Raw genomic sequence first — 25,757 nt, forward strand, 5'->3', positions numbered from 1 at the left:
ATCAACAGAAAAATAATATTTGAAAATTGTTTTAAATCAATTGATATTGAGTCATTTGTTGATGCTTTACTTTGTCATGAATGACAATAAACTGAATAATTGAATAACTAAAAAGCTGTCTAAATTCATCAATGTGAGCTTTGGGGAAAAACAAACTATTTAATAACTAAGATACAAAACTCGTTCATTAAATGCAACAGATTTGAGGCTGTTTTGAGCATATGTTGGAGCTTTTGCAGCTCCTTGGAGCATAAAAATGAAGGCAGCTTCACCAAACTTTAATGTAACAGGATGAAGACCATTGCCAGATGCCTGAGAGGTCTGGGTGACCTGTAGCTTTTCAATATGTCAAACACACATATTGTGGACTAAAGCCATTTAGTGCTATATAAACAGCTCTGCAGGGGAACATGTATTTAAACGTAGTGGACTAAGGTGAAACAGTGTTTATACTTTTCTTCTGTTCCTCCTTTTGACAGATGTACCTTCAAAGTAAAACCTAAAACCAATTATTCAGGCTGCTGACAAATGAATACTGAGGTGCAATGTAAACACATGACAGGAGGCTGAGAAGGTGAGATTAGACGGTCTCAGGACGAGGCGTGAGCGCTCACTCTCATTTCTGTTTCTTGCTGCCTTTAAATAAAACACCAGTCTCAAAGCCTTCGTTATCACTCGGCTGTTTCTCCTCGCTGTCAGACATGAGCAACAAGAACTATATATAAGTACAGTTTGGAGGTACTGACACTTTTTTACAGAATTTTCCTCAACTAGATTTCACAGGAAAATATAACAACACTTATCTGACAGCCATAGCTATTAGTTACTGATTCAGCAGATTTAAGCTGCAGAATGTAGATAACATGATGTGACGATGTGAAGATGATAAAACTATATATAATATTTGTCAACCATCACAGAGTTGTCCATACAGTTTATACTGAGGTAGCTATCATGTAAATAACTTGGGTACTGGACCATGGTGGGCTGTGTTTTAAATGGATGAGCGTGACTGTTTTATAGAAGTATTGGATTATTGCATCGATGTGTTTAAGTGCCTTTTGTCACAATGATAAAGTTAAAATACTGTTTACGAAGAATACATCAACAATACTCTGATAAGCCTTTCCTCTGATTTTCAAAATTCAAAAGTTAATAAATTAACAAGTGAGTTTGATTAGTTGGTTTGATTCAGACTGAAATGACAGTAGAAGTCATTCCCACTAGCTAAAATTAATGAGTTGAATGCACAACTTTCACTTTTATAACCATATTTTTAAATCTGTTGTATTACTACTTCTCATTTTGAATATTTTTCCCCCCAACAGTTCTCATTTAATGACACAATACTAATGCTCGAGGGGCACTTCAGTGAGTAAACAGATTTGTCTTGCTGTAGTGATTTCCTTGAGTAAAATAATTTGTATTCTTTCTAATGATTTGAAATGTTTCTGTCCCAGCATCACTTTCTTCCTCCATTCCTACCACAACCGCCCATCCCTCCCTGTTCCTCTGCACCCACACTCCCTTTCCTCTCTCTCCGTCTCACCAGTGATGCTCTGCGGGAGCGCCGGCTCAGCGGCTGATCGAAGGGCGGGCTGCTCAGCTGCAGCTTCTCCAGGTAGCCGTCAGGTATCCGGATGTCAGCCGGCAGGGACAGACGTTTGTTCAGATCCTGCACATACACACAAATGGATAAAGACAACAGAGACCTGATTTAAAAACAGTGTAAACATGGTGTAACACCCTGAAAAAACAGGAGTAAACCTTCAGCAAACAGTGAAAGCGCTGAATAAATACCAATGATTGACAAAAAAATGGCAGAAACCCAGAATAAACAAGCAGAATCCGTAAGAACCAGCATTAAACGGCGTGCTTTAGGGCTCAGTGGTCAACAGAGAGGGCAGTGTGTATGTGTGTGTGTGTGTGTGTGTGTGTGTGTGTGTGTAAATACAGTGAGTCTATACAGTTTTGTGCACATAATAAAGGTCGTCTGTGGAGCCCTTTAAGAGTTCAGCGTAAAGTCTTTCCCAGAGCAACAAAGTACTGAAGCATGATCCTAATGACTTGTTATATAAAATCAAAACACGACAGAAAACAACGTCTGGATTCTTCCCATCATGCATTTCCTCTATTTGTTAGATTACTCTTAATCCGGCCTCTCTCTGCTGCTTTAAATCTACTTCCACCCCCTCTGAGGTAACACTGGACACTTAGTGACACCCCACTGCTCCACCCCTCTGTTCTGACGACAACAACAACACACAACAACAACAACACACAACAATGTGCAGCTTTGAACTCATTTCAACATCGAGCTCATTGATAAATCTGTAACTGAGAGCTGCTGACTTCTGGCCCTACAGCCTTTCATTCAAACAGGAAAGTGACTCAGCTGTTTGCCCTTGCAGTTGCCTTCATTATTGCAGCTCCAAATACTTTATTGAGATTCTCTATTCTCTATTCTCTAAATTATTAAACACAGTTTTTAATCAAAAATACTTTTTTCACACACAAAACTTTCTGTGAATATTTTCTGGTTTTCTTTGTCCCGTTTGGTGTGTTGATGGGACAAAACACGTGATTTAAAGATGTCAATGTGGGCTATGTGAGAACTGTGATTAACATTTATCTCTTTTATGTGACATTTTATAAACCAAAAGATGAGCCAATTAAGAAATCCCTGTCAGATTGATATTTTAATGCTGGATTTCTTAGTCTGACAGTATGTAGGGTGAGATTGTGTAAAAGTATGTTAAAGCTGAATCTGTAAATAAAGTAATATAAATAATACACGCTTGGTTTGGTCATCTTGGTTTAGCAACATGACATGAATCTATATCTGTATTTTTAATGATATGAGATCCTGTTCAGCTGGTCTGTGGTTTCTGTGTGCTGCGACAGGATTGGCTGTTTGTCCCCAGATCAAGTGATGCCATCCATCACCTGACCTTTGCACCCCTCCAGTTGTCCAATCAACCCGCCTTAATCTGTTACAACAGGGGCCCATCTGGACCGTATTACAGTAATCCCTGTGATGTAATTCCAAAACAGCGCTGTTTCCTCCCCAGTAGGAGACAGACAATCCACTACCTGACCACAGACGGAGGGATTTCCTCACTCTTCCTCTGACTTACTTCCTTCCTTCCTTCCTTCCTTCCTTCCTTCCTCACTCTTCCGCCGACTGACTTCCTTCCTTCCTTCCTTCCTTCCTTCCTTCTTTCATCTGTCCTCCTTTTCTTCTACTGTCCCTCCTGTGAGTGTGACAGCAGCACACAGACAAAACCACGGGGCTTCACAGTGATTTCACTGTTGGATCACTCCATCAACAACGAGCCTGCAGCCAAACACGCTGCTCATACCAACACAAACAATGAACAGAGTGTTTGTTAGGCTGCAAGAAAGAATATGAACACAACTGAGTGTGTGTATGCAGAGATTCAAGGAAGAAAAGATTTGTGAGCCTGAAAAGTTGTCCTGGAGTAAATGTATATGAAAAGTATTATTAAGTATTACATTAATAAAAAGTTTTCTATACCTATGAGAACTGTAACTCCTGTGTGCGTGCAAATACTCTTTTTGGTTTGTCTGCTGTGAAACACAGGAAGTGTTGGGTGTACTGCTTGCACATGCTGTCAATACACAGCAAGGGGTGATGTGTCATGTTTCTGTGTGTGGGAAGCCCCAGAGGGAGTAAGCTGCTTAACCACGCGTTAGGTTTTTTTTTCCTTCCCTCTTGCAGTCTTGCATGCTCGGTTTGTCTATGCAGTTTCTGCTATCTGCCTGTAAATCACCAAAGGTCCTGCAGTCAGATTAACCAATAACACACTATCACAGGATGGGAAAGTTTGTGCTCCTCAATCACAAGATCTGCCCTCCCTTGATCACCGAGCAGGTACTGTGCAACATGTGGTTCACTAGCAAACTGTCAACATCAACCGCACATTCAAAACACTCATGCAAGTTCAAAAAGGAATTGCTGCTCTGCTCTACTTTTTAAATGTGCTCATTTCCGACACTTGAAATAGGTCACGTAATAATTTATTCAACATTACAACATTTTAAATTGGTCAAATGCAATGTTATGATTTTATTTAAAGTTTTAAACAGTATTTAATGTGTGTATGCATGTGTGTGTGTGTGTTTTAATACAAAGCAACAACCAGGTCTTTTCAGAGTATCTTAAAGCTCTTAAGGGGATTGCTTCGGTACACCTCACATCACTTAACGCAAACTCAGTATTTTGACACTTTTATCTGAAGGTTTAACATTTACAGCTCCACCTCTATGTGTGAATATGCACTGAGTGAAATAATGATTATTACTGAAGACTCAAAACAGCAATGCTGAATAAAAAAAGGATAACTGACACAAAATGATAAGTGATTATGAATCTACTTTCTTAACGTTTGTTAGAGAATATTAAACTTAACAAAAGAGTAAATAAAGATGTACGAGGTCAAAAGTTTACTTTCACTATGAACCAACAGGTAGTTGGACTAATACCAGTTGTACATCCTAAGATCCCATTAGGAGCCATTAAGGTGGATTGAAAGGACAGAGTTGTGACTTCGTAGTAGAGAAAGAGTTCAACACACAGTAAGAAGATGCTGTTCACTACAATCCAAACATCATGTCATGGGTCTGATTAGATTAGGCCTGTTTTATTTGTTATTAAATTAAATTCTTGATTATGCTACGCATTAAACAAATGCATTATAGAAAATATTAAACACTGATGTCACTTTGTTGAACAGATTAATATAACTCAATGTCGGAAATCAGTGATTTGTGGCTGGACCACAACAGCAGGGTCAGCCCTATAAACATAAATGTCCATGATTGACTGACTGAGTGATGTAGTTACACCATTGGTCAGCCGAAGCCAAGTATCCCAAGAATGCATTTCGCACCAACCAGCAGCAATGGTGGAGGTTAAGCTGTTTCATTGTATTTTCATTGTATAACTGTTAATATGTCACTTTTTTTTCATACAACATTTACATTTAGAAATGAACTATTTAGATTCCCAATGTGTGCTCAGTTCATCCAAATGATGCCTATTTGTAAATTTGCTCCAATGTTTTCGGAGCTGTGAGGATCCACTGGCTGGTCGACCAGCCGTCATCTAAGCTGCTAACAGCCTGGCTTATGCGATGATCGGCTGGTCAAAGTCCATCGTCACCCAGGGAAAACATGATCTGACGAACTGATCTGTGCAGCTCTTTGTTCATTTACTGCTGGCTCTAATGTCTCTGCAGCATTTTGATACACAATACCATTCTTTTTGGATGATAAATGTTGGTCTCAGATGAAATCTAACACTTATAGCTGCCACATTAGTTTGAATGTAAAGTGAAGCTTCTTCTTTTTTACTTGACAGAACAACAGCGCTGAATCTGGGCTCTACATATACAGATAAACACATTTACATAAATACTAAAGTATTCAAATGAACAAATCAGCCTATATTTAATTTTTTATTTTATTAAGCTACATAACAGTTTGATTTTTTATTATAGCTACATAACAGGCTGAATAACATAATTTACTCCGTCTCTCTGTCAATGAGGTTATTCCTTTGTGAGAAAAAAAGGGTTTGTGGAGCTGTTGAGAATATTTTCTTGTCCTCAGAGGTTTTGTCCTACTGAGTCGAACCACATACTTGATATTGAGAAAGGCTCTATGTCATATTAGCAACAGTCAAAGCCCGGCACACTTCCTGGGGGCTTGTTCGCCACTTCCTGTATCCGCTATTTCATATTAGAAGCCCCCCAGCGTTTCATACATGGCCATCTACTAGGTTTTGACCTTCTCTTGTTTAAAAAGGAAGAGACAATATTTTCGAATATTGTGCAACAATTTTAATATTCTCATATAACTAATCCATTTAAGCTTAAGATGCAGCAATGTTTTATTTCCTCTTACTTCAAGCTGCCTTTCATGTGTCCATGTGAGCCAGCTGGATTAAAGCTTTCACTCTTGATCGGGTTCTGCATTTCTGTGTGCGTCTGTCTTTCCATATGCTTCACTGAACAGAGCTCAGCGTGCTGTGGTACAAGCCGTGTCCATTTAATCTTTACAATGGCTTGTTTTTGTTTTCAACTTTATCATTTTGGGATAATAACATCATATTGTATTTAAAATAGTGAAATGTGAAAAAAATCATACATCCTGGATTCAAGAGATGTTGGTGCAATGAAATTGTGTGTAGACAACAAAATAATAATAACAATAATTATAATGATGACAGCGAGAAGTCTTAACATAATGTGTTGACATTATGTAACCAGGAGAGGAATGTCAAAATCTGGCTGCCCATCACCGTGTGTGTGTGTGTGTGTGAGAGAGACACAGAGTAAGTAAGGGGTTGGGTGGATGGCGGCGACTCTGAAACCTTTTTAAAAACAGATTTCAAAAGCATCTTCAGGAGTGCAGTATGTGGAGTTACTGTGTGTGTGTGTGTGTGTGTGTGTGTGTGTGTGCGTGTGTGTGTGTGTGTGTGTGTGTGTGTGTGTGTGTGTGTGTCGAGTGTCGTGCTGAGAATATGTGGGCTGCTAAAGGACTTTTGCGTGTTCATGACACATCATGAGAATACGCCCACGCTGAGTTACAGCGCAGAGCTGTAAAGCACACATCATTAAACACAACTTCGTGCAGGGAAAGAAAAACGTCCATTGTTAAACTTTCAGATTTTTCAGTGATTTAATCAAAATGCACCTTTAACGACTAAGTGGAGGCTGAAACTATAAGCCAGGTACGACCTGGATGAATGTGTCACGATCCATAACGGTAACATTTTCTACAAACGTCAAAGCTTGTTAACGGTAGCCAGTGACTCACATTCTTCAACATTCTCTCGATTGGAAAAGCAGAGAGGCAACATGAAAGTCTGGAGACACGGAGGAGGGGAGCTCACCTCAGCAGAGATGCGTCGGCTCCCTCTGTTCCTCAGACAAACACCCGTGGGCGACTGCACCTCATCGGAGGAAGTTCCCGACGCCTGGTCGCTTTCACCGTCCGAGCCCATTTTCAGGTTCTCGTGGACGATATCTAGGACGGAGAAAGAAGAGAGGAGACGGAGAGAGAAAAAGGAGGATGAGAGGTTGAGTTTGACAGATGGATTCAGGTCTGTGGAAACAGGGCAGCTGATGACCTTAACAGCAGAACGGACAGAAAAACACCCTTGGACACTTTTATGAGCCGCTCTGCTCTTGTCAACCTCCTGGATGTACAGAGCAGAGGATAAACACAAGAAGTATATTGAGTTTAATAAGTTTGACTGATGGATTGAATTTATTTCAACGCCACGGGGCCTTACAAGACAAATCCATAAATCATCTTGTAATTTCACCATGAATAAACAAACTCAGGTTTAATACATATGAAGCACATTGCCCTTTACTCCAGGCTCTGTGTTTCTATGAGGGAATATTATGAATTTAAACATTGTACCTGGGCTGCAGATCCAGGCTGCTGGTTTGCAGGAACTGTCCAAAATCATTATTTTTAGTCTCATTTTTAACAAATAGCTTATTGTGTGACTTAATGTAACACAGGAACTGACCTGATGTGTAGATGTGTGTGTCTGCACTAACATTTGCCTCTAGCTGTGGTTTGTTTGCTCACACAATGTGCAATTCAGTGTGCGTGCTGAACAGCTTCAAAAATGTTAAGGACGATGAGGTTAATCTACATGAGGACAGAATTTTAAACAAAAATCTGGCATTAAGAGTCTGACACAAAAGAAATGTTCTGCACTAAACCTCTTTTCACAGCCTGAGGCAAAACTAATATTAAATGTGCCAATGGCTGATGTGCGGACGTGGAGTGTGTGTGTTCATGTCTCACCGAGGCGACTGCCGTTGCGAGGCATGACCATGAGGGAGCCCAGGCCTCCACCGATGACGCTCTGAGGCCGCCGCAGCGGCGGCTTTTTAAAGGAGCCTGTGTATTGATGTAGGAAGGAGTGAACACTGTGGGCTGATGGAGGACGACCATTCCTCACTATGGGCTCTGCAAGAGGAGAGATGACATTTTCTTCAAAAAAATAACAAAACAAAAAAAACATGCAAAAAAAAACAACATTTTTTCTGCACGTATCCACAAAGCTCGGTGGCTTTCTGAGCATATGAATGTGGCTGTGAGGCAGAAAGTCACTAAAAAGTTCACAATTTGCATTTCATTGTCCATATTTAAATACTTCTGACCTACAACACAGACTCTGTCTGTCTTCATGTCTAATGAATCTGAGACCCTCAGGTTATTGTGTATCAACACACACACACACACACAGAAAAGTCTGTTTCACTTAATGTAATTCTGAGTTTATCTTTGACATGTAAACCATTAAATTGTGTTTGTTTTATGAGAAACTGTATCAATAGAGAAATGTTGATAAATGAGAAATGTTTGTTAAAATGATTGGTTATTATCTTCTACAATTGTAAGCTTGAGGTTATGAGGTCATATGATTTTATTGATTTTCCACATATTTCCAATTTCAACATATTATGCTGAGTTATTTTTACAGATTTGTATGTATATGTACAGTATGTAAGTTCATTATAATTCGAAGACAGGGAGGATATTAGACATGACTGCTTCCTAACTGGCAACAAGCTATCTGATGCACGAGCATGAAGCAGAAATCCAGACGGCACAAAATAAACACTCCTTACATAAGAGGTTTTATCTCTTAATCTACTGAAACATAGATCTGCATGTTATATATCTTAACTGCTGTGAATTAGAAAGATAGTCCATTGCATGCTAAGCAGAGGAAACTCTTACAAAATCATGTTGTTTCTATATATAGATTTAAGCAAGAAAATTTCTTCATGGCAGATTTAAAACAGAGAGGCCAGAAATGTAAAACAGTGAGACTGATGAACAGAAGAAAAGAACACAGCCGAGAACAACGAGCAGAGAACGGTGTGTGCGTTCAGAAGCAGAGAAAATGAAGAAAGAAACTGAGACAATTACAGTAAAAAACTGATGAGGAAATAAAATGTCTTGAGAACATCATTATAATTCCAAAATAGATGTGATCATAATCCAACAGTGTCCCACTGAAACAAGTCTTAACCTCATAGTAACAAAGCAGCAGAAATGTGGGCTGTAGTGTGGCCCTCGTGAGTCGACAATATCAAAAGTTGAGAAGTGAGAGAGTCTCCAGTAAGTAAACAAAATGCCTTTTAGTCTTAGCTGTGCAGTTTGGTCAGAGAAACTGGCATTAGTCCAAAAGCAAGAATAGGGTTGACAGAATTAAAAAGATTTATTATGCAGTAGCACCAACTAAAAACACCCACAGTGACAGTGTGGAGAAAAATGGAGCCACAGTGAAGCAGTTCAGCAGAGAGTCAGTGCTCCAACAGAGGGACACTGTCGGACATGAGGCAGTCATAGAGGAAATACTTCCAACAGCGAAATGAAAGAAGTTATGGAGCATTGACTGCTAACTAAGATTGTCTCTTTTAATGTGTAGGATCAATATAGTATTTGACAAAGACATCCACACAGAGGTGGAGTGGTTAGTGTAAGTGTGTAGAGGCTGGACTAAGCACATCAGAGGTAGCTATTCCTTTAATATCTTGTTAATACTTGACTGACTGATGGAAATATTTGATTTTTAAAGAGAGACAGTGATTTTTTCAAGTGTTTAATTTGCTGGATCGATCAATAAGAGACATTCCTCTCTGGTTACTTCTCAACTTATTTTCAATAAAAAGAACTGTGTCACAACATATTTCACTATCACAATATGAAATTACATAATACTATGATAGATGATTTTATCCTCATCTGCCGAAAAAGTCGGTGAATCTTACAGGAAAGGAATCATACAAGCCAGACCCTTATAAAGGATGTCTGGTAGTAAACAAAATAAAAAGATAATGATCTTTTACAGCCAGCGTTTAATTATGCTTCCGTCACTGCAGTCATGTTTGGGGCTGACGTCCCATCTGGTAGGCAGTACAATAGGTGAATGTCTTTTCCGTCAATGAGATGTCAAAACAACCCCTTCATACACCTGATAAGACAAATACACCCCTGAATGGGCCGTCATCAGCCATCTGTCCTGATCTTCAAACTGGAAAAACATGGCGACCGCTCCATCAAATGTGTCAAAAACTACCAGTCAGGAAATAAGTCATGTAGTTGCAGCGTCATGCTTCATTTTATATCTGCAAAGCCTATAATAAATGGTTAACAAGAATCGTGAGCTTTGAGAGGCAGCAAGCTGCATCATCATGTAAACCACCCCCCATAGTTCACTCATTTATCTAGCCTCCAGTTTCCAGTGTCATTCAATTTCTCGATGCATTTTTCAGATTTAAATCTTATTGCTGAAATTAAGCTCACAAGGTTCGGGCTGCCTTTTTCAATATAGACTCAGCATGTTGTGGGTGCACAGATCTTGTTTAGCTATAAAAAGCGTTTTCACTACGTAATAGTTCTGCCAACTGTCAAAAGTTTGAGGCATTTCTATGTCTTATATATTACAAGCCCCGTCAAAGGTTTGTGTTTCTTGTTGTATATGTTTTGCACTCACAATTGTGTCAAAATTCACTCATATACAAATCAAGCATTTCCTAGATGTGACATGAAAATGAAAGTAAACCCCTCCTCATGTAATATCCAGGTCCTGATGCCACCTCTCCCTTATCTCTCTGCAGCTGCTGCTGCCGCCGCTGGCCTGAGTTATGAGTGTTACATAATCAGATCAGGACCAGAATGCTTTCCCCAATCACAGAGTTCAGATCACATCTCATCTGGCTACTACATTCTGTCTCCTCTCTACTCTACTTACTGTTACACAGGCTGCTAAAATCCCCTCACGCAAGCTCTCACACACACACATACACACACACGATTCTGTGTCCCCACTCACCAAGCACAGAACACTCTGGCCAAACCTGGTGTTAATCACTATACAAAAAGCTCTTTACAAAGTCCAGTTAGTTCTCAGAGGGAGATGTGGAGGGGGGCGGGTGGACTTGGACGATCTGATTGATGGAAGAAGGGAAAATAACACCTCATTTGGACAAAAGACAAGAGAGGAAAACTGAGGACAGGCCTGAAAAGGAGCTTGGGAGGGAAAGCTCTGGGTGGGCAAGAGAGGAAGAAGAGCTGAAAGATGCAAAAAAAAAAAAAAAAAAAAAAGGAGGGGGAAATGCATCAAGATGCCTGGCTGGTTTCATCAAGTCATCCAAGTCGCCGTGGCAATGTCATGGAAACTCTAGAATTCTTCCAGACCCTGGGCACCATGGCAACAATGTGGTTGCATCGCTCCCTCCTTCGCTCCCTGCAGATTTTGTGAATATCAGCAGCAGATAAGCTGCTGTGCCACCCTGCCTTTATTATGACGCCTTGAAGGCCGCAACCTTCGGCAGGATCCATGTGAATGATGTAATGAACTGTATCTGCACGTGTGGAACAGCGTGTTTCTACAGTCAAATAAACTGTCATGTCGCACAAGGAGAACAAAGTCAGTGCAGAGTTGTGAAGTGGAAGAGTCCTGGAGGTAAAAGTCCTCCTTCATTTTCTGTGTACACAATGTTAGATGACTTAAGCTGTATACTCTGTCAGAGCTGCTTGTCAGAAGGTTGAATACGATCTGAAAACTCCCCCTCCTCTCCTCATACCTTTCTGATCAGATTAAGGGAGGACGTACAGCCATTTCTGTAACTCTCTGATATTAAAACTCACATCACAATGAGATCTGCCAGCTGTGTGGAGGTGAGGGTCACAAAAAGCCATGAAAGCATCTGATGTGTGTTTCGAAGCACACCTCTAGTTCTCAAATGGCTGAACGTGCACCGAAAGCATTATAAGGTGCACCAAACTGCCCTACTCTGACCTTGTTTTGATTTTAGAGCATCAAATGAGGACGCAGAAACCAGAGCCTGTTTTTTATTCTGCAGCTGAAAAAGAAATAAATAATGAGAGAGGGAGAGGGAGAGAGAGGAAAGCAAGCAGCTGTAGAGTGAATGAGAGAAATAAATTGTTGTCTAATTGTTTCATGGCGGTTACGTTATAAAGCACAAATAAATACTCAGCAGAACGATTAACTAAGGACACAGACGCTCTTAATTTCATTTTAATCCTCTGCATATCTTCTTTTCATTCATTCATTCATTCATTCATTCATTCATGCAATGCATCCAACTCAGGCAGCAGTAAGACAACAGGACAAATCTGTGTTGGTTCTGTGGTGTTGGCATTTCAAATCTGATGCCTGCAGTGAGCTGTAGGAGCATCAAATGAGGCGCGTCAATTATCGCTTTCAGTGCATATGGACCTTGAGAAAGCTGCCAGGACGTTAATTCCCCCTACCTCTCTTTTTTCACTGAGCAACCATGTAAGAACATATTTGGCTCTTTGATAAAAAGTCAAGGGTAAAAGACGGTACAAATGAAAAACAACAAGCACTCAAGATAGACATGTTCTGACTGTGCGAGCTGAAGCTAAAGATTACCCCTTTGAAACCATATAAAACATTCAGTAGTTTAACTCTTTTGGATTTTGGATTCATATTTGTATAAAAAGCACCATATAATACAGTACATTAAAACTCATATGGTAACAGTTACACTAAATGTCCCTTGTGCTTACGTGGGTCATTCATTTGGTGATGAAGTTGAAGAGTCAACTGCAGGGTAAGTTTTAAAATGCATAACTCATGCAGCCTGCCAACTTTTTCCAACTCCTCGCTGTTCTCCAGGTACTAAACAGTGCTTCGGCATATCAGTTTTAACCGTATTGGACTTTTCATGTTTAAATAAAGCCATATATAACAAATAACTAGGACTGTAGTAGTGAGAGATGTTTATAAGCATGTTTTTATGTTGCAGTATCTACAAATATCATGATATTTTTAATTTTCTGGCGAAATTCAATTGAGAAACTGATTATGGATAAAACAGGAATGTCTGTTTTGGGCTAATCCAGACAATTAAATAAGTAACATCATCATTGCAAATGATCATAAAATCCAATGTAGCCATATAGCAGTCCTTACAGCATTTAAGTATAACACCAATTTGCAACATTGCCCACAATGGCCTGCAACCCAGTGCATTAATAGAAAATATACCAAAGTATACAGGCTACAGTAAAATATCCTTTCAAAGCATATATACATATTGCCCTATGGTATATATGTAAAGCCTAAAAAGCTGTGGCTGATGTGGTTTATGGTCAGCATCATAAGCTGCAACATCCCCATTTAGAGTCTATCTAATAAACTAATAAAATGTCCAAAAAAAGAGGAAGAAAACTGGAAAAAAACTGAAATAATTAATCTGATGACCTCTACAATCGTTTATTTGAAAACATCCTTATTTAGCATCTCCTCCCTCGACTCTACATGCAACAATCACCACAAACTGCTCATAAAACCCACCGCTGTCCTTCAGGCCGTTCTCCTCGATGGTCATCTGTTCGGCCAGCTCAGACAGCGACTCGTCGATGGTGTGGCTGCCTCTTAGCGTCTGAGAGAGACGCCGCTTAAACCGCTTCATCTTCTCCATGGAGCTCTCGGGAAGGGGAGGCCTGAGGAGGACAAATTTTTAAAAATGTAAATAGAGTAGCGGTTGTAACCAAAACTAAGTGAAAGATAAGAAGAGATACGTCTCGTTTCAGCAGAGCAATCCCTCTATCTGTGAGCTGCAGTGTTGATGAGGCCTGATAAGATCTGTAATGTAAACTGCCTTTAATTCACAAGAAAACACCTCACCTGCCTGCAGCCATGTTTCACAATCACACACCAAGAGCCAAACGGAAACCGAAGACTTGTTAGATCACCAGGTAACTCATAAACGCTGACACGGACCAATCAGCACTCTGGCGTTAATTATGACTCAGCTCATTCGGGCACGTTACTTTACATTCCTCCCACTGGGAAAACATGACAAGTCGGTGAGAGATTCTTATGGGTGAGTTTGTTGTACAGTCTCTGGCACACCGGACTGTAAAAGCAAATCCTAAACCGGGGGGATTTGCTGCTGAATGGAGCAGGACTAGCCTGGGCCACATCGAGTCCACATCACACATTCCAGCCGCATTTACTGCGTGCATGAGAGTGACTGTCTGTGAGAGCAAGAGACTGTATGTATGTGTATGTGTGTGTGTGTGTGTGTGTGTGTGTGTGAGAGTGAGTGAGTGAGTGAGTGAGTGAGTGAGTGAGTGAGTGAGTGAGTGAGTGAGTGAGTGAGTGAGTGAGTGTGTGAGTGTGTGAGTGAGAGAGAGAGAGAAAGACAACCAGCAGGTAAAATTGTGTTAGGAGCGGAAAGAGATTAGAAATCAAGACAGAAGACATTTGGAGACGTTTATTACACGCAGCCTCTCCCTGTGACATCAATGCAGAAATCATGACTCCACTACTGCTGCAGATCTGGACATGTGTCTGTCTGTCTGACATGCTGATGAGTAAAGCCTTGACATGAAAACATTATGAGTATTACAGTCCCTCGGGGCTCTCTGCCTGGCAGATATTCCCCACTGACGGGCCTTTTGTCTTCCAAATATAACTCGTAACCTGAATTCTGTCCAGAGATGCAACAACTGACTCACTCAGCCAGTCAGAGGCAAAGTGCAAAAAAAAAAGTTAAGGATGTTTGTCTTTGGAAAACACCCAGGCTGCCCTCTAAACGTTCATGAGTCATCAGTCAGGAAACTTAATATTATCAGTCTGCTTTTATTTCACTGTGTCACTGCACACAGAGAAGTACAAGATACAAGCACGGCAGGACATAAAAGTAGTATAAAATTCCCATCTTAAAGATCCCAGATGTCCGGAAATTGCTTCTGACATTAAAAACCCAAAGACATTCAGTTTACAAGATTAAACAGAGTAACGAATGTTTGACATTTGCGCTTAATAAGTTACTTAAACAATTAAATTGATGATAAAAAATTGTTTTAAATTACATTTCTGTTAACTGATTAAATGCTTCAGTACTATCTCAGAATGACAGACGTGACTGTAATGAGAATATGAAGAAGCATCAGACTAAACTGGCAGAGATGGAAGCATATGTGTTTGTCGCCTGCAAGGCATTTCTGCCTGTCACACCTCTGCCGGTGCAAAACATGATTTGACTTGAAACTAAATCAAAGTCAAGATAACTTTATCCAAAAAGGTGACGACAGAGGCAGGCAGTGAACAAAACTGTGCCGGTCCCTAGTTCTTTGAAATATTCACTTAAAAAAATGTGCTGAAGATCCAGTATCTGTGGAGAGAAATAGGCCATTCAGCTGCTGGATCTTCAGTGATTTAAGAGCTGTACACAGAGATCAAAGAGGCAGCGATACTGTCCCCATTCAGTCCACATAGGGGACAGCGGCAACCATCTGTCTGCACTGAGCTTCAGGGCAAAGAAAACTGGACAGAGCCAAGAAATAGAAACATAAAATAGAAAAAGAAATAGAGTGAAATATTAAACTAATGATTATGAGCACTTAAACTACACGAGGAAACACACAGATCCACAGCTTTAAGTAGCAGTGAAGAAGCTGAAACATCTGAACTTTAATACCCACAAATCACGTCACATTAGATGAGTAAACTGCATCCAGGGACGTCGTGGTGGTTGAGTGGTTTAGCACAAGTACCGCAGTGACGTTCCCGGTTCAGTTCTGGCCAATTATCAATCAAGCAAGCAAAACTGAGCACAAATGCCAAAAGTTCTCCGGTTCCAGCTTCTTATGACTGTCAATCACACAAAACTGGCAAATTGAAGGCATCAGAGGGCTTTAAAGGCTTTGAAGAGCAGTTTTTCAAAATATATTAACATTTCACTGACCAAATAATTAGACTGATTGAGGGAATAATTCAAATGACTAAGTCTCTCTCTCTCTGTCATAATAAGGGAAATACATAAAAATCATGTTTTTAAAAAGGAGAGAGAGGCACTATTTAATATAGATGAATCCTACTGTAATTTGGTTTTATATTCTGAACTGGCACTTCCTGTGAAAGGCGCATCTGACATGGATATATCATTTTTCGACTCTAGCCTCCTTTTTCATTTCAGATTGATACATTTGTACACAATCGTCTCGTATAGCTTTCATTATACGTTCATACATACTTCCCTTTTGTGCTTTTTAGTCTGTTAACAATCAAGCTAATTATTTCAGGAACCGAGATGAGAGCGTCAACTCGACTGTCACAACAGCTGCACGTCAGTCAGTACTGCCCCACGACACCGGCGGTCTGTCGTCTCCTAAACAGCTCGCTGCCTTACCCACAATCCTGCTGCAGCCTTACATGCGGCCTGCAACATGTGCATGAGACAGAGAAACAATGCTCATTACCCTGATGAAGTACTATTTATTCATCACTGGTTTAAAGCTTGCCCTGAAGAGGACACGGGTGAGTTCATTGTCTCTGCCTCAGAGGTATGAGTTTGCAGCTGCTGTTTTCTGTGGTTTCTTTTGGGGGGGGTTGATGTAAATTAACATTCTAGGTAAAGTAATAACGTGTAACTTTACCACATTAAAATGTCTAAAACAACCAGAACTATGTTATATATTTTATGGAGTTGTGTATGTAGAAATATGTCATTGTAATCAAAGTAACAGTCTGTTTCATCTGGTAAGCAGTCAATGGCATCATACCCCCTTTGTGATGCGTCAGCGTTGTGGTTAAAAAGCCAGAAGCTGTCATAAATTGACTTTTTATCCCATTTTAAGCCACATTTTTATGATACACTTCTTAGATCTAGGTCATGTTTAACTATATCTTTTAACCAGATGAAGGATTTTAGTCATCAGACATCTGGATCTTAAGTCATCAGAAAAACAAGCTGAGCAACTGTTCGACAGGCGTCCCGTGTCTGTCGAACAGCGTTGAAGAAACATTGATTTTTAACATGAAACGGCTACATTCAGTGTTTTTACTGGTTTTCATCACCAGGTCTGTTTGTTGTGGAGAGGAGGAAACCTTTGCCAATAATTCGGCTCCTGGTAAAAAAAAAACCCTGAACGATGAATGAGTGAAGACTCCTAAGCAGGAAAAGCTGATTGCAACGACGTCAATGGTCATGATCCCACGTTACTCCACAACTTTGTGCTCTTCATGACATCATTTTGATGATTTTGAGAGGCCCAACGCAGAAAAAAATGATATATTGTGCATTTAAAGCTGAAGGGATTAGTCAATTTATTATTTTAATCAATGAAAAATGATCCAAAAAAAAACGTCATTTGCAAAAATGTTGATGATCAATCGTTTTGGTCAAAAATGCATATTTTGTTGTTTCAGCTTCTTAAAAAGATAAGGATTTTCTGCTTTTCTGTGTTTTCTACCATTGTAAACTGAATATCTTGTTAACTGTTGGTTAAACACAGCAAAACATTACATGGTGTCAACACAGGCTCTAGGAAGTTTTATGATTATGAAAAAAATATTTGACAGATTAACTGACATTAAACTAACTGATATTAATCTGGACCACCAAAACACCAACTGTGTTTACAATAGTTGGGATAAGTTTATATCTAGATTATCCGACACGAAATTGAAATTAATTCACTGGTTGGTTTTTGCAGTCGGCCTCTCTTCCATTTCCATTAATATCCAGAATCCTTCGTTAATTTATGAGTGTACATGATTGACATATGAGGGGGTACATTATCATCTCATACATAACCTGGATATGACTTAGTATTCAGTAGACTCTGTGGGTACAAATCACTTTCTGAGAGCTCCATGGAAACTTTATGGCAGCAGTAGAAAAGAGAAGAAGAAGAAGGGGGAGGGGGGGTCCTGTCTACAGTGCGCCCGTATCCGCTGGCCCGTGTTCCTGTTCTGGGATCGAGCGTGGAACTTTGGACATGATCCCTGTTCCTAGCCTTATCCCCGCTCCCCTAAGTAGGCCGGTCTGAGGTCTGAGCTCCAGATCCGCTGGGAGGTGGCCAGGGAAAGGGGAGGGGGGTTGTGTAGAGGGGTCCGAGAGCTGCACTGATTCAGGATTTGTTGCCACGGCAACCCTGCTGCTTTTTCCATGCTGGAAATGCAGAGCACGGCAGGAGACTGCATGCATGTTGATTTTCCGTCTTCCATCCCACACCCTATAGAAATCCAAACCCCCCTCCCCAATTCCCCCCCCCCCCCCCCCAACTACGTTTGCATTTTTTATCCCCTAAGCTGTCCATCAATACCCACCATGACTCTCACCTCATAGACAGACTCTGACATCTTCAGCTGTATGCTAAATTGTATTTCCCACCTTTGTTTTTACTTGCACGTTCAGTCTGCAGGAGATAGACGAGTGGATGCAGGGGAAAAGGAGAGGGAGGGGGCGGAGGCATTATGGGTGCTGCAGTAGTGACAATAGCCATATGCTTCATATAGAATCTTGTCCTTTTGCTGCTGTAGCCGTAAGCAAACAGCGACTGTGTGGATGATGATGAACAGAGGGCTACTGAAAGGGTAAGACCAGAGTTCCTGCAGCTAGGAATCATCACCACCCACCCCCCCCCAAACCCACCCACCCTCCCATGCGGTAGCCCTGCAACACCAGACTAGACAACACCACCGCTGATGTGTAATTGTCCCACTTGTGCAAGCCAGTCACACCACACTCGCCATCGCTGCCACAAGGTTACTATAACATGGCCACCCGCAGAGACAGGAAAAGCAAGGTCATAACCTCTTTGTGACCCACGCAGGGTTCAGCAAAAAAAACCCAGAATCACTGCCTTTGAGGGGACAGAGACCATTAAAAAAAAGCCCCCCTCTCCTCCCTGGCTGCCTCGTTCTCAGAAGACAGGAAAAAAAAGCGTGACTGTTGGCATGATTCACGAGTGAGCTCAGCCTTGCTTTTTCTAAAGAGCAGCCTTTTCTCATCCTGGCCAAGACAATGAGGACATGAGTGAAGGAGCTGGCTCCATTATGGGGGCCTTATATAAAGCCTACATTGTGCATAGTAAAAAAAAAGTGGGCATTTTCTAGAGACACAGGAGGTAGCAGTGTGCTGAGCAGTGCTGAGCATCACAACCAGGCAGGCGTGCTGCTTCCCCCACTCTGCAGCAGGTGAGGCTTTGTTTTAACAGTGTTTGAACGTCGGACCTGCAGCTTTATTGAGACCAAACGCACAAAAAGTTTCATCATATCATATCTTTTCTTTACTACTTTCCATCCTCAGTGTGGCAAATTCTTTTCTCACCCTGCTTTAACATTTGTCACACATGTCACCTGTGTCCTCAGGGCTGAGTCACGCTGACAGACAGGTCAGTGCTGATGTGTGTGTGTGCGTGTGCGTGTGCATGTGTGTGACAGAGAGTGTGTGTGTGCATGTAGGAAATTCAACAGCAGCAGCAGACACCCCAACCAGAGTCTGTGGCCGAAGGAGACCAGGCCAGTCCTGTGACGCACAGCTACAAATCTCACAGGCAATAAGACTCAACACTGGCTGATTAACGCTGCTGCTATGGTTACGGCAGCTTGAGTGACAGGCCTGCTCCTCTCTAAGCCCTCAAGTTGCCAGCAGTCAGATAGTAGAAGCCCAAGTTCAAAACAACAGGTTAGTAGCTGCAGTTTTACAGCATAGTAGTATATGCTCCAGAAAGAGTAGATGTGACTGTCCAACAGCCTAAAGACTTATAATATGATTCAGTATTTAGGGTTGTGACTACATCAGTTAATCTTTTAGATAATTAGGGTTATCAGTCATGCAATGTTACACATACATAAAAATATAATCACAAATGCCAGAGCACAAGCTCACATCTTACAATTCCATGTTTTACCTGAAAGCCTTTCTCCAGTGTTTTATAGCAGAGGCCTAAAAACAAACACCACCTCCTCCACTAACGTCAGAAAATAAATCATATTAATGCACTTGGGAAAAATGCAGGAAAGCTATTCACACAGCATTTCTTATGAGTGTAGATAGTGTTTAGGCCCTCATCTCACAACTAAATTGATCAAGACTAGACAAGATGTGTCAGGATCTGCAGTCCCAAACTCAAAGCTATTCAATTTCCAGTAACAGGAGGAGAAGCATATCCTCATGTTTGAGGAACAGGAGCCAGAGGAGGTGCAAATAAAAAGAGCTCTCAAACTTGAAATAAGTGTGACAGCATTTACTCTCATTCAAAAATGCCAGTCAGTCAGACACTGCTTTACTATAGTTATTGAAAATGCTTTTTAAATGAAGGCTCACAAATGTGCACAACGTGGAGTATTTGAGATTTTCTTTAAATATACAAGTATAGAGTGAGGAAGGAGGGTAAAGCACTTGGACTTTCATTAATTTCCTTTCATAAATTTGTCATGTATAGCCAAAGAATTACTAGCAGCACCAATTAGACTGAACACGATAAGACGGTTTGTGAATGGGATGAGAGGCGGTTGCGAGTTGTGACAGATAAGCTCTGTGCAACCAGCTGGGTTCATCGCAGGACGCTCAGATCAACAGATAGGGTCTGATTTTATCTGGCAGGCAGCAGACTAGTGTCACTCCAAAATAATAAATAATGATTTTATCCAATCCAATGTTTTGTCAAACGTTCTGGCCTTATGGCTGTAATCCTGATGATCAAACACAACACATTTAAAGAGTGGATCCTGGACGTTTTATTTATATGACACCATAAATGCATATTGTTAATTTGATACATTTGATTCATTTATTCTAGATAAAAGGCTGCAGGCTTATCACAGACTCATGTTTGGCTCATTACGGAGATAATCGTCCAGGCGTGGACTCATCTGATCATCTGATCTGAGCCCGAGTCAAGTCACCTGGCCGTCGTTTGTGAGTGGAGCATTAATTAGCATCAGAGAGAGCCACCATTAGCTTCCCCCCTCCCCGCTTGTTCTCGCAGCAGCTTCAGCAGGTCCTGAGAGCCTTTCATGGCCGTTAAAAGACCAGGCTGCTATCTAACTAAGGGCAGGCAGCAGGACGGGGTTATCAGGATATCAGTTTCCATATCACACTGCAAACACAAGCGGCCCTCAGTAGTCTTTGTAGTAACTGTAAGAACCCTGCGGGAGGGTAAACATGCATCTGGTTTGTAACCAACGTTATTCTGTCTGTGTTAAGGCTGCGTAAAGATTATTTTTCAATTTATCATTTATAGGGCTGCTATTACTGATTATTTTCATTATCAATGTATCTGCTTAGTATGTTCTCAGTTAATCGCTTATTAAGTTTGAGTCCTGATGTTTTAACTCAGAGGATACTGAACAACCCCAAACTTAATTTTCCAGAATTTTGTGCAAAAACAGTCCAAATATATTTAATTTACAAGGATATAAAACAGACAAAAGCAGCTGGAGCTAGCAAATATTTGGGATTTTAAACTATAAGTCAGTTATCAGTATTTATATAATAGCACTAGTCTGCATTTACTGTGTTGTAAGATCCCAGCCACTATTCAGTGTGAGACCTACAAATTTACACACGGTCTCACGATTAAGTTGCTTCTGAACTTTTGACCCGTTCAGAAAACTTGTTTCCAACTTGTTTCTTGTTCTTTCCCACTGGCAAGTGGTGAGAAACTTCCTAAGCTTTTAAAATTAGATGGAAAATTGATCACATTACTAAGAAAGACTTTATTTTTAGCAGTCGAACAGAGGTCTACTTTCTCAATCCCTGATTAGGAAAAACCCACTGAGCCGAGGCGGAGGGAGCCCAGGGGCTTCTAAATTCACTTAATTAAAAAAACAAACACACGGATTTAACATGGGTTTTTATTAAACCAGTGAGAGCTTAATTATGAACACCTCAACTCAAATATGCAGAGCTATGCTGTCTGTAATAACATTGGTGAGGATCAAGGTCTGTGTGTGTGTGTGTGTGTGTGTGTGTGTGTGTGTGTGTGTGTGTGTGTGTGTGTGTGTGTGTGTGTGTGTGTGTGTGTGTGTGTCTCATAGGCTACTTTTGGGGACAAATTTCAGGCTGATAAGCAGCTAATTGGGGATGGCTTGTCCAATTTGGGACAAAAGCCATGTCCTCAATTGGGAAAAAGCAGATTTTTGGGTCAATGGTTAAGGTTTGGATTATGATAAGCCTCCAGGAAATTAATGTAAGTCAATTTAATGTTCTTTAAATGACACACATATCAGGCCTTCAGGGTCTGGTGTATGTGTGTACGTGTGTGTGTGTCTGCTTCCAAATAAAGACCAGACATGTGTTCAGACAGCTTCTCCAAATCCTTCCAAGAGTGACGGGAAAAAAGCAATATTTGTCCCTCACCTGTTTCAGACATCAATACTGCAGATGACGATCCAGATATGTGGTTTAAGTTATTACTGTACAACTCAATTAAACAGGTTCTCGGCCAGCTGACTCAGGGGCGAGGATGGCATCTTTGGTACCCACCAGTGAGAGAATCAGGGAGTGGAAGCTGCCAAACTTGCAAGCGGCAGCATTTGTCTTGTGGGGCAACTGCATGCCGGTGCCAGAGTTCTTGTGTTAATGCAGCAGAGAAAAGAGGAAGAGTTTGTATTCATCGCTATCTATAGACAGGAGTGGTGCCTGTGACATAGCAGCTGCTCCCCGGAGAGCGGCGACACATTAACCTTCAGCCAGCTGTCTTGGCCTCCCGCTTTAACATGAGCTCACACACTCAAAAAACACACACTTGTATGCAAAACACACACATGGAAGATGGAGGAAGGAGTTAATTATTGCGCAAAAATTCAATGACGTTTGGTTTGAAATCGTCCTGTGTACAACAGTATGATCGACTGAATCATCCATTCATGTGTGCACTGACACACACACTGGACCATCATCTGATCTGTGCAGGGGCTCGAGGGATCAGCGCCGCGTGGCTACAGCTGTTTCACAGCGGGTCAGGTTACCCTGCCACCACCATCCCCAAGGCCTTCACCAAGGGAACGACTCCACGTCAAACCAACACACACAACCCCACACACACATGCACACTGACCCCCAACAGATCCCTGTCCTCCTGCAGGTAACAGGCTCAACAGGAGCCCAAAAAAGTGACACACCTCCTGGCACTCCTCAAAGATACACATCTTACAAGCGAGCTCAACAACTTGTGGCTGTCAAACTGAAACCTGCTCACAGGAAATGAGAGAAAATGCTACAGCAGCACTTTCATTCAGGGACGAAGAAAACAATGAAAACTGTAAACAGTGATATTGAATTTCAAAGAATGAAGACAAAAGCTGGAATTTAAGGCAGGTACAGATATGTACTCCTCTTTATTTAGTCTCTCTTTTTTAATCACAGTTTTAATCCAAGCCAATTTAAGACTGTTAAGACTGTTTTTAAAACTTCCAGTCAACACAAAATGAACTGTTGCCCATTTCTATATCAATTCATTGTTTAATCGAAATGTGTCAAATATTTACAGGATCCTCTGTGATAGTAAAAAGAGCAGTTGGGATTTTGGACTGTTGGTCTGACAAAACAGAGTCTTTTAGAAGTCAAGAAGAAAAAAAAATCTGATTTAGTGATCATGATATTAATTATTAGTTTCAACCCTAATGTTATCAATGTAGAAACATCTGTTGTACAAATTATTCTGAGCAAGTCATAACTTAAAAACTAAAATTAGTTTTTTTAAGTTTTTATTTTACACATATTCAAGAGACTGGTTTGATTATTGGTCATATTGTGTTTTTTTCCTTATGAATATTGCGAAAACCATTACACACAGGCTTAGTTAATAGTTTGCATGTGTGTCAGTCAACTTTGAATGATGCTGCAACAACATGACAACAATAAATGTGGCAATGAATACAGCATGTAACTACAAACTCTCCTGGGTGTTTTCACACCAAAATGAACTTCCTCATCAGTTTGCCATGAGAAACCCTCCCACCAGAACAATGATATCTTCCTTTTGCATATCCTGCTGACTTCACATACCGCTCTCTCAAACACAACTTAAAGGTTATAGGTTCAGAATATTTCAAATCTGTGTTAAAACAGTATTCAGGTGCCCATATAAGCATTGAAAAAGGTTTCCTTGTTGTGGTCATTCCTCCTGATCATACTGACCATTTAAAGTCCCCCTTCAAATGTGCTTTCAATGTAAGTGATGGAGGACAAAATCAACAGTGTGTCCTCACAGTCGTCTTGTGCAAAAATGTACTTAGAAGTTGATGTGAAACTTATATGAGGCTTCAGCAGTCTGAGTTAGTCATATCAAAAGGATATCTGCCACATTTACAGTCTTATCAGCATCATATTCCCTTTGTGTTTCCCTGTAGAGCTGCGGTGGAGGTATAGTAGCAAAAAGCGGGACTTTGGCACTAAAAAGACTGTAAATTTGAAAGATATGAAGCTTCAAATTAGACTCATATAAACTTTTAAATAAATTGTTGCACAGTAGGAGACACAGCTCAAAATTAGCAAGAGCCACAGCAAAATACCAGTGAAATATACAAGTGGCTGATAGATTTGTTTCATTCAGCAGCCAAAAAGCTGTGATAATCTATTGAGTAATTTATTAGCCATTTAGCCAGCGGACAAAAAAAAAGTTAGATTATAAGTGCATTATGAAGAGCTTTTCTAATGGCTAGTGTGAACAGTAGGAATGATTATGGCAGTAAACTAAGTGTCCTTTTGGGTGAACGAATAAAATTAATCTGAATCTAAAAACTTATTTAACGTTCATTTGGGCGCCTGACTGTATTAAAGCAGGCTTGAAAAGAAAGTGTGAACCAGTCCTTTAACTTCCCTACGAAGAAAGACAGAAGTAGAGGAATGTTTGGAAAGCTTTGTGCCTTGGAGTGATTCCTCGAAACTGTGCAGAAGCAGCAGTAGTGTGTGTATGTGTGTTTCCCATGCTCAGACTCCTGTGTTGCTCCTGTCTTGGCCTTCTTACAACAGCTGAAAAGGCTTAAAGCAGCTAATAGTCTACTGACTGTGTGAATGTGTGTGTGTGTGTGTGTGTGTGTGTGTGTGTGTGTGTGTGTGTGTGTTGTCTTGCTGAGAGGAGCCTTGTACCGTTTGTGTGGTGTTTCAAGTAGTTTGAGAAAGAAGGGTAGAAAAAAAGTGGACCAGACAGACACGACCATCTCCGAAATGTGGGTCAGTAAATGTTTTGGTAGCAACTATGCAAGACGATACATGCACAAGCTGCCTGTCTGCTTTTACCTTCACAGCTCAGCCTAGTAGAGTTTGTGACATGATCCAACCAAAGCAGACTCTTGTGGGTTTTTTTCCTACGTTATCTTGAACACAAACTGTGAACTTAAGAGAGGGGGAGAAATGATAAAAGTATCAACCACTCTCTGAACTTATACCACCGTTCATTTTTTTAAAAAGCTGTGTGTAAGCTTACCTCACTTGTTTGTTTTAGTTAAATGCGGCTATTCACCGGTGAATGGGACAAACCTGAACAAGCGCCTGCATTCACACTGTCACAGTAAACATTGCTGCATTGTTGAGCTCGTTTTGTGTGACGGTTCAGTCGCTGCTTCACTATGAAACTACACATATTTCTTTTTTTTTAAGGACTTGTTATAGTATTAAGTTAACAGGCTCACCAGAAACGATGAGCGTTGCTCCGACCGGAGTCCCCGACCTCGGAGCTTCTTCTCAGGCCGGATGCCGTCTTTCCCTCCGGGCGTGAAGAAGAGAAAAAAAAATGCTTTGTGGCTTCGGTGTGGAGGTGGTGGTGTTGGCTACTTTGTGCTCTCTCGCTTATATCCGTGGGGTTGTTGTAGCGTCCACCAGCATCTTTTGTTTTTAAAGGAGGAGTGGAGCTTTAAAGTTTCACTCCGGGTGTAAAATAGGAAGCGCCGTGTTGTTGGT

General features: G+C 40.8%; 1 protein-coding gene across 1 annotated transcript in view; it reads right to left on the minus strand.

The window, feature by feature from the left end:
• LOC128358400 (cyclin-dependent kinase 17-like) overlaps positions 1-25,757 on the minus strand; it is a 32,058-nt gene extending 6,301 nt beyond the window's left edge. Inside the window, exons 1-5 of the mRNA XM_053318654.1 lie at positions 25,490-25,757; positions 13,409-13,557; positions 7,852-8,016; positions 6,920-7,053; positions 1,550-1,675 (exon numbers count right to left, since the gene is read on the minus strand). Of these exons, the coding sequence (XP_053174629.1) occupies positions 1,550-1,675; positions 6,920-7,053; positions 7,852-8,016; positions 13,409-13,535 (552 nt within the window). The 5' untranslated portion in view covers positions 13,536-13,557; positions 25,490-25,757. The remainder of the gene's footprint in view (positions 1-1,549; positions 1,676-6,919; positions 7,054-7,851; positions 8,017-13,408; positions 13,558-25,489) is intronic.

Source organism: Scomber japonicus, chromosome 5 (assembly GCF_027409825.1).
Source record: "Scomber japonicus isolate fScoJap1 chromosome 5, fScoJap1.pri, whole genome shotgun sequence".
NCBI classification, from domain to species: Eukaryota; Metazoa; Chordata; class Actinopteri; order Scombriformes; family Scombridae; genus Scomber; species Scomber japonicus.